Below are 9,912 nucleotides of genomic sequence, written 5' to 3'. Positions count from 1 at the left end.
TGTACGATTAGTTCCTATTTGGTGCAAAAATTCTAATATTAAACAAGTACCTAACCACCAAATTAATTAAATTTCAATGCAAATTGTAAAATAATGAATATGTAGAACTTACAGTATATAAGAACATTTTCTCCTAGTTGTTTACAACGTAGGCCATTGAAATTGATTTTTAAAAATTGGGATTCATTACTCGCTCAAGACATTAAAATTAGAGATTTCATTTTATTGTATTAGAGATTCTAAAATGTATTAGAGATTCTATGTTGTAGATTTAGGAGATTTAGTGATTTTATTTTTTCTTCTGATGAATAAATCACGAGATTTTAAATAAGTGACCAATTTTTTACCCAACTTAAAGTTAAATGACTTTAATAAAATAAAAAAGTTATATGACCAAGATAAAACTTAGTGTAAGTTAAGTGACCATTGACATAATTATCTAGATATTTTGTTGATGTTAAAGAGGGTATGATTGGTATAGTTGATGTTTGGTTAATTTTCAGAACTATGAATAATTGTCATTTTTTTTAAACTGCTATTATTTTTTTTCTTGGTATCAATTCTTTTCTTCTCTTTCTCTGTTATGTGTATAATTTAAGTTTTTATGTTACAATAAACAACAAGAATCTAACTACCTTGAATATATATACCTTCACAAAAACAACCTTAAGTAATCTACGTCTTTTTTCTTTAATACATATACATAATAATTTTTTTTTTTAAAAAAAGATTGCAGTGACAAATTGATCGACATTTTTTTATGAAAAAAATAAGAAATTGATTTAAAAATATATGTTGTAGAAATATGAGAAAGAATAAAATTTAGTGCTTTTTGTGTTAGATAACTAGTTATCTTGAATATTTTGTTGATGTTTGGTTAATATTTAGTTGATATTTGGTTGATATCCAGTTGATATTTGATTGATTTTTAGATCTATAAATAATTGTCTTTAATTTATTTTCTTGAACTGTTATTTATTTTTCTTGTAGGTCTCGATCTCTTTTTTCTTTTCTTTCTTTGATCTCTCTTATTGCAGTTCTCTTGATTGCATAAAAGAAAAAAAAAATAGTCATTTTGATTTTCTTAAAATTTGTTAAATTTTATTTTTCATAAGAAGTTTGACTTTTTAAAATATTTTGTAAGAAATTATTTAAATATATATATATAATTTTATAACGTTTAGACTATATTTACAGTTCCATTATGAATTTTTATGCCAAATTTTACGCTTTTTTATTTGTTTTAAGTCTTTATGTAATAAAATAATTTTGTTGATGTTTGGTTGAATTTTAGATATATGAAAAAGCTTTTTTAATTTTTTTTTGAACTATTAGTTATTTGTTGATAATTATCTAGAATATTAGAAATTAGTCTTTTTTTTAAAAAAAAAGTTTTAAGTTCCTTGGACTGTTATTTACATGTTGAAAAAAATTCAAAATATTAGAAATTAATTGTTTTTAAAATAAAAATATATATATTTTAGCATTAGATTTACCTTGTTTCATGCTTGATTATAGTTGTTTTATATTTATTATGTTGATATAAAAAATAATTAAAAATAAAATAGAACAAAGTGATGATGCAAATAAAAAGTGATTTATATTGATTTTTATACTATTAAATAAAAAAGTAAAACAATAACGATAGAAAAATTATAAAATAATATAATTAATTCTATAGTTAATTAAAAAAAGGTTGTCAAGAAGACAAATAATGAAAAACATACCGCTATATTAATTATTTATTTTAAGATATTTATACTTCAAGATATTTTATTTTTAGAAAAATATGAAAATCTCCAAACAATTTGTGATAATGTAATTCTTATTTAATTTAAATTATGAAAGTAAATGAATGTAAAATAATTTATAAATTAAAATATAATAAATAATAAAATATATAAATGAAAAAAAATGTTAGTTATTTCAAGGCTATTATATTTTTCAAAAATTTAAAAATATATGTCATAATTGCTTCAAATATAATATTTAAATTAGAAATTATATTTATTTAAAATTTTAATTTGATAAATAAGTTATAGAAAGTACTTTAAGACAAATAGTGGTTAGAACATATCACCATGACAATTTTAAAGTTGTAAGATATCAATATATCTTTTAGTTAACTATTAAAGAAAGAAAAAAAATATGTAAAAAGATTAGTAAATTTTAAAATTTAAAAATAAATGAATAAAAAATATGAAAAAAAAATACATGTACCACTAATAAAAGCATTTGCAAAGGAAATGTTAGCATTGGAAAAAAAACACTAAGAAAGGGAATTTGTGTAAACATCCCACTTCTTTTTCATGGCATTACATTACAAGATGAATAATTGTAATTCACACACCACACATAATCAAAGTGTTAATGCACATTACAAGCCCAACCGGTCCAAACCTTCAAGAGCCAGAACGGACCCAGGATGGGCCTTCAAGACCTGACCATAAGCCCATCGAGCCTCATCCTTCTTTCCTTTCCACTCATAACACTGACCCAACAAACAATACACTCTCTCACTTTCCCCACTCAGCTTGACCGCTTCCCTTAAATCCTCAATCGCGGAGTCAACTCGGCGTCTCCGATTCACGCTCGTCTTCAACTCAGCTCGTTTAACAAGCGCATCCCCGCGCTCCCTCCCTTCGAGCGACTTTACGCGCGGCGAAGAAAGCGCTAAATCAAGCGATTTAAGCGCAGAACCTTTGTGGCCGAGTAGATCGAGAACAAGTGCTTTGAGAATTAAAGGGGCTGGGTCTCTAGGAGAGAGAGAGATTGCCGATTCGGCTTCTAAGAGTGCGTTTCTAGCTAGGGTTTGAGATTGAGATTTATTATTATGAGGTATGGATTTAGCTTTGGAGAGGAAGTGGGTGGCTTGGATCAGGTGACGATTGGCTTGGAGTGAGGTTCGGTTCTTGGCTCGGAGTTTTGTTAGGGCTTGTTTGGGGAAATACTGGATTGCTATGAACATTGCTAGGGTTAGTAAAAGAATGGCTACCTGCAGTGCAACTTCTGTTGCTTCCATTTGCCAGTGTTGTTTGTTGTGTTGTGGGCGTGGAGTTTAGAAGCAAATGGATTGATGATGGCATTGGCCTTGTTGTTGTGTTGGGTCTCAAGTCTATACTAATTTAGGCCCGGAGTTAAATTATTTTGATCGAGTTGGTTTGCAGATAACAAATTGAACTAACGAACGAGCAAATCTTGCATTTTCCTTTTATGTTACTGATTTTTATTTCTTTTTAATTGTTAGGTTACTAATTTGATTTATGGGTTTTTCATTTGTATACAGTTGATTGAATAATTCTTGTTGTATATACTGGAATGCAACTGATAGAGAGAAGGGCCTCGATATTTAAATATTTTATATTTTAATATTTAAATAATTAATAATATATTTTTTTAAATTAAAATTAATAAATATGTGTCATTTATCGATTTAAACAGAAGTTTATATTAAATATATACAGTAAATATAATTAAATTTTTTTAAAAAAGTACTACCAATAATAAAAAAATTAGATAAAACATTTCAAATAACATGAGTTTTAGTTATTTAATTATTTTTTTAACATATTATTTTTTAGTTTATTTTCATAAATATTTAAATTTTATTTTCTATCTTTTAAAATTTATTAATTTTTAATTTAATTTAATAAACAATTAAATTTTATTTGTCTTGTATTTTTTTTAACAGTCGAGCCGATGAAATAGACTGGTAGCTTTTGCTCAATTTCTGCTGTATATGTAAGATGTTTAAATTCATTTCAGTCCCCACAAAAAGAAAACAAAAAAAGGTAGCAAGGTATCTGTATCTGCATATTCTGATGAACTACTACTATACCATGAAGCAAAGCAGAACAGGCTCCCATGTCTATTTTCTTTCCTTTTTTTTCACCTGGGTCAAAAGCAAATGAGAAGAAGAGAATGCAAGTGCCAATGAATGGAATCCGGAAAGTTAGCCAGGGCTGCCCCTATAACTGGAAACAATCTTGTGAACTGGAACATTTGTTCTGGGATTATGTAATTTTGCTTGAGAGAAAGACATAGTGACATTCTAGGGATCGTCAAAGCCACCCACTTGGGTTGACATAAAAGTAAGGTAATTGGAGAAGCATCTGCTTTTTAAGATATTTAACATCTATATTTGTTTTCTCCAACCATTGATGTCTTTGACCTGCCACTAACAATTTTTTTATAAAGCAGTTCCGGGTCAAAGTTGAGGAGGAGAAGGATACCGCCATCAAAAGTTTCAAGGGTGACTTTCCGCCCTCATTTGACTGCCTGTCTCCTGCATTTTCTTTGTTTTAAATGTTTCCGGCTATGCTTTTTTCTGTTACAAGTATCAAACACATGGAGGAATTATGCAAATAAATAAATAAATAAAACAGCGATTTAACGGAATTCGACAATGTATTTACATTTTCAGAAGCAAAGCAGTTAGAATTTTATTGATTCAAAAAATACATAGAATTACACTTCGTCGACGGCTGCAGTATCTGACCACTTACTAATATATACGAACCATGCACAACATGGATACTTAGTTTTTTCAAGCAAGTACCATCCTAAATTATCATGTGTTTTGGTGTCGTTGGAGAACTTCTAGAGAAAAGAAAAAAAGGAAAAGAAAATTGGATAAATCTTTTTAAGTGTACCATAATAAATGGACAAATGATGGAATATCTTACACTTAAATATTGAATAATCCACACACATTTCTTTTATCTATTCACTCAAAATCCTGGCATTCTCCTGGTGACACAGGGGGTCCAATCTTGCCAAAACAAAGATGAAATGGGGTTTGAACTTGGTGTCCCGGGTGAATTGCACTTGCACACGAATTACTGTGAGAAATTTTTGGCTTCCTATGTATGTGCATTGTGATTGCTTGTTAATCACATTTGCCTACGATTTTATGTCAAACCACCTTCGTGGAAGGTGGTAAAACTGTAAAAAGGATATTACAAAGGAGAAAAGATATTGATTTCTCCACTCATACAAAGAAAAAGGGTAAAAAATTTTAACCTTTCATATACACAAGCGGGAAACTAAAAGTAGCAGCAGAAGCAGCAAATAGCTCCTAAAAAGTGTATCAAACAAAACACTACTCCAACACAAGTTGCATATGACGATTGAGGTCATTGAGATAGCTTGTGCAAGTATAGTCTTGCAAATCACAACCATCCACCATTACTGCCCTGCCTGCATTACTCTTTTGCTGCATCTCCATTGGTGCTTCCTCACCCCTCAATAGCTGCACCACCTGAAGGTTTTCAACATTCCTGTTAGCTACTAAAAACTTTCTTCGAAAGCAATCAAATATATAGTAAGACGAACGAATTTTGTACCTGATTCATGTGGGGACGCATAGATGGTAGATGGTTGATGCACATTGAAGCTGTGAACATTGCGCGCTTCATTTCGACAGGATCATAATCGCTCCCTAACTGGGGATCAGCTACTTCTTTAACCTGGTTTTCCTCTAACAGTGGTTTTGCCTGTGCAAAGCAAAAGACTAATTTAGGACTTCCCCTGATGGTTAAAGATCTCAGCGAATAGTGATGGTAACATATCTTACCCACATTGCAAGGCTCTGTCTGCTAGAATCAACTGCATGACGACCTGTTATTATCTCTAGTAATAAGACCCCAAAGGAAAATACATCAGTCTTCTCATTGACTATCCCGTGCATGAAGTACTCTGGAGCCAAGTATCTGGATAAAATTTGAAGTTCCGTAAGGCTAATTCTGACAAACAGTATGAAAACAGAAATGAAAATGGCAAATTATTGAAAGCTGCAGTATGCCTAACCCGAATGTGCCTTCGATGGGAAAGACAATGTGGTGAAGCCAATTCTCAGGGAGCCATTTTGCCAATCCAAAATCAGAAATCTGCAGGAATGGAGAGCTTATCATCATTTGAAAAGATGCCTACAGTATACATGGAGGCAATTCATTACTATAAAATTGAAGAATCACCTGAGCTTCGTAATCTTCAGTGAGCAATATGTTGGAGGCTTTGATGTCTCTGTGGATTATGCGCCTGTGGCAATCATGATGGAGATACCGTAATCCTTCTGCTATTCCTACAGCTACTTTAATCCTTTTCTCCCATTCTAAACTCTCTGCCCCACCTGAAAATGTTGAATGTCTCAGTGAAATGACAATGTGAGAAAGTGGTCAAGAGAATCAACGCAAAATTGCGAGTCAGAGAGAGCACCAAAGAGCACAGAAGCAAGGCTGCCTTGAGGTAAATATTCCAAGACAAGATGCAAACCGCCATCGATGCTGAAACCAAGTAATTTAGCAGCATTTGGGTGGTTTATGTGTGCAATAATCCCTAGCTCAGATAAAAAATCACCAATTCTATTCTCGTCTTCCTTTTCTGTCTTCATTATCTTCTTCACAGCTACAACTTGACCATCTGATAAACACCCTTTATACACTTGTGCATGACCACCTTCCCCAATCAAGTTCTCTACCAGAATTTTTATGCACAATCAGAAGCATAACGAAATATAAAAAAGTAAGCATATACAACAATAGAATTGCAAATATTGATAAAATCTGCTGCACTTGAACTTATGTGTTAACAAATTTTCCAAGTAATATGAGTTGCTGATAAGCTGAGAGTAACTAACCAACAATCATAAAAGTTCTACAATATAACCCATATCTTTGAACCTGAAGTGTAGTTTAATATGGCTGCAATTATCAACTTAACTGTCAAAAATTTGCTTGAAATTCTTTCCAAAGATTTAATATTTGTCCTGCCATCAGAACAGTAGTGTAATAGTCCAGTGTTTAAGAGATTAAAGAACCAATCCTCCACACCCTCCTCCCCTTCAAAAAAATTTATTACCTCCCAAAAACAAATATTAGTTCTAAAGTCAATTAGGCCTAACAGCAACATTAAAGACTAAGAAAGGATCTGTCAGCTTAATTAATTCTTCATCAAAAACCACTCCAATCAACCCAGTGCCTTAGTCATCAAAATGACCATATATCATATGGCTATGCAGGATTTTAATTCGCCTGGTGCACTAGTCAATCAGTTTGGTCCCACCTTTTCCTCCTTAGCATACTTGGTCGACATAGTCCCCCGTCCAAACCAGTTCTCAATCGCAGGCGGTATTGACTGTTAGGGTAAGGTATTCCCTTACGAATTTTCAACTATGTAGTTGGGGCCTTTATTAAGACAGCATTAAACCATGAAAGTGACCACCGTAGGGTAAAATTGTACTTAAATCGGACCTTTAATTGCTTCAAGAAATTCAAAGCAATGAGAAAAAGAACTACTAATAAAACTAGAGGAGCAAAAAAACTCAATAAGTTATTGCCATCTAAAATAAAGCATAACCCACTTAAATGTAAGGTTTAAAATTTAATTATAACAATTCTATTAGATGATGTAAGGTTTAAAATCTAATTATAACAACTTTATTAGATGAACTTAGTGTATATTAAAACAGAACTTGTTTACCATAAGCTTAAAAATGAAATAATTTCATCATTTCGAGTTCAAGAACCGCAATTAACAAGAAAAAGGAAATGAAAATATCATATCCTATTGTTCTTTTAAATTTCTTGAAAGAAAAAAACAAGGCGAATAACACTAAACAAAGAACAAAATCAAAAGTGGTAGTTTCTTACCAGAACTGAAATGATCAGTAGCAGCTTCAAGTTCAGCAAAGTCAAAATTTCTCCAGGATGGTTTCGTAATTTGAATACAATCCAAATCGATAACAACATCAGCAGAACTCTGAATTCTATTAATTTTCCTTTTCAAACTCTTCTTAGCAATAAGATCATAATTTGTAAGTAAAGGAATCACTGAAAACCTCCTCATTGATTTCTTCTTAAAAGCATCAAGCATCTGCTTCCATTGAGACAAATTAGTACCCTCTCTGCTCTCCAATTTTTCAGGTGATGACAATTTCTCTGTAGAATCTTCGCTGCTACTAGTTGTGCTGAAACTACTGCTGCTATGATCAGAATCTGTACCTAAAATTGGAATTTCTAATACACATCTTGGTGATGGGTGCTCAACAGTATTTTTAGTATTATTGCTAATGTCTCTGTGTTTTGCTTCTTCTTGTGTTTCCATTTCTGGGAATTCTCGGGTTTCTCCTTCTGTCACTTCACATGCAATAAAAATGAAACAAAAGATTATTCATTCTCGTCTGTAACCATGGCCTCCTGTTAACAAAAGAATTACTTTTCTTTCTTTACCAAGAGAAGCAAAAAAAAAAAAAAAAAAAAAGAAGAAAGGAAATGAAACAGAAAAGGATTTCAACTTCATTTTTCTTCCTTCATTCTCTATGCAATCAAACAAGGTAAACCAAAAACCAAAACAACAGAAACAATTCCTTCAAAACATAAAAAAGAGCTTACCTTCAACAGCCATTCTGCACAAGAAAAGAATGAAAGAAAGCAAAAAGATTTTCTGGGTATCAGGATTCTTGAAATGTAATGAAAGAAAGAAAGGTTCTTTTCTTTCAATAAAGAAAAATGAAATCACAAAATACCCAGAAAGAAGAGAATCCAAGTTCTCACATAGTTCAAAACAAACAGAGAGAGCAGAACCAAGAAAGGAGATAAAAAAGAAAAGAGGTACAGATAATAATATAAATACAGAGAGAGAGAGGGATAAGAGGATACTAAGAATAAGAATAATGGTATATCTTTAGGAATTGGTTATTCTTGAATGAAAGAGAAGCTAAAACCAGCTTGAGAATGACTCAGAACTTTCCTATATTTATACACTTTTCTGTTACTTCTTCAATATTCAAAAGATTTATGTGTGCGAGTCAAAAAAGAAAACAAAAACAGATTTGTGTATTTACTAAATATTTTTACATTCTTGAAATGTTAAAACTTCATTTTTAATTAATTTTAAAAAAATTAACGATTTAATTTTAATTAATCATGCTTAAGTGATTCATTAACTAAATCTTGGCCGTTGTTCTTTTCGCTCGAGATTTTTGCCGCAACTAACGCTTGAAAGAGTGGAAATGGAAATGGAGGGACAGGAGTGTCGAGACGAACCCGACAGGGGGTATAAGGCGTAAATATTTTACGGCTACTGAGGGTGTTTTAGGAATATATTGAGAAGAATTTGTAAGAATGATTTTCTTAAGTGGCATGCGTGCGTGCTGCAGCTATTGTGGCCTGCTGACATGTCTTCTCATGCGGAACTCCGAGGGCGGGAATTTGGAGTTTGGACGGTTATTTTGTAAGTTTGCGGCTTTTTAATTTGGCAATGAAAGAAAGGAATAAGTTTCAATTTGGCCCCTAAACTTTACTGCCAGGTTCAATTTGAACTAGTTTAACTCAAAATTTTACCTTTTTGGTCAAATCATCCAAATTGAAAAGAGAGGGAGTAGCTAAAATAGTCATAAATTAATAAACTTAGCTAATATTATAAAAAAAATAAAAATCTAATATACATCTAGAATAAAATTTAGTTATAAGGTTTAATAGAAAAATATTCTAGTTGTTCTTTAAATTATTTATTCAAATTATTTTTTTAAATTACAAGATATTTTCTAAAGTAAATTAGTAGCTATTTTTATTTTTAAAATATTTTTAAAGAAATGGCAGTCTTGTCGATTTGGTCCACAATGTGGAGCCCTTATTAATCATAGAATGATGCCTAAGTTCCAAAGACATGCCATGTTCTCAATGCCTTCACCTTTTCATTTCCCAAGTTAAAATTTACCCACATCATCAATTCACATGGATAATGATTAACTATATATTACATGATTTTTGTCAGTAGTAATTTTTGATAAAAAGAATAAGGCTTTAACTGACAAAAGGAGCTAGTTACTTACCAACTCAAAAAGAGAAGGAAGGTGTCTTGACTTATCAACAAAACCCAAGAGACCAAATCCTTATAAATAATAAAGCAAGA

The 9,912-nt window shown here is 31.4% G+C and overlaps 2 protein-coding genes across 3 annotated transcripts; both read right to left on the bottom strand.

Moving 5' to 3' along the window:
• Positions 1–2,249: 2,249 nt before the first annotated feature.
• LOC8273705 lies at positions 2,250–3,361 on the bottom strand. The gene has a single exon (XM_002533475.4). The coding sequence runs from the start codon at positions 3,020–3,022 to the stop codon at positions 2,378–2,380; it is 645 nt and encodes a 214-aa protein (XP_002533521.1). The 5' UTR covers positions 3,023–3,361; the 3' UTR covers positions 2,250–2,377.
• A 1,647-nt stretch (positions 3,362–5,008) lies between these two features.
• On the bottom strand, positions 5,009–8,728 carry LOC8273708 (receptor-like cytosolic serine/threonine-protein kinase RBK1). Of its 2 annotated transcripts, none has more exons than XM_015727977.3 (8): positions 8,391–8,728; positions 7,650–8,135; positions 6,217–6,474; positions 5,976–6,130; positions 5,809–5,888; positions 5,576–5,711; positions 5,346–5,495; positions 5,009–5,260 (listed from the first exon to the last, which is right to left on the bottom strand). In XM_015727977.3, exons 1-8 carry the CDS (start codon positions 8,401–8,403, stop codon positions 5,102–5,104), a joined length of 1,437 nt encoding a protein of 478 aa, XP_015583463.1. In that variant the 5' UTR covers positions 8,404–8,728; the 3' UTR covers positions 5,009–5,101. The 2 variants fall into 2 exon arrangements, with proteins under 2 accessions (XP_015583463.1, XP_002533520.2); XM_002533474.4 differs by having other exon boundaries at positions 7,650–8,129.
• Between the last annotated feature and the right edge of the window lie 1,184 nt (positions 8,729–9,912).

The sequence above is a fragment of the Ricinus communis genome, chromosome 7 (genome assembly GCF_019578655.1).
Source record: "Ricinus communis isolate WT05 ecotype wild-type chromosome 7, ASM1957865v1, whole genome shotgun sequence".
NCBI lineage: Eukaryota > Viridiplantae > Streptophyta > Magnoliopsida > Malpighiales > Euphorbiaceae > Ricinus > Ricinus communis.
This window is presented reverse-complemented; position numbering and strand designations above follow the sequence as displayed.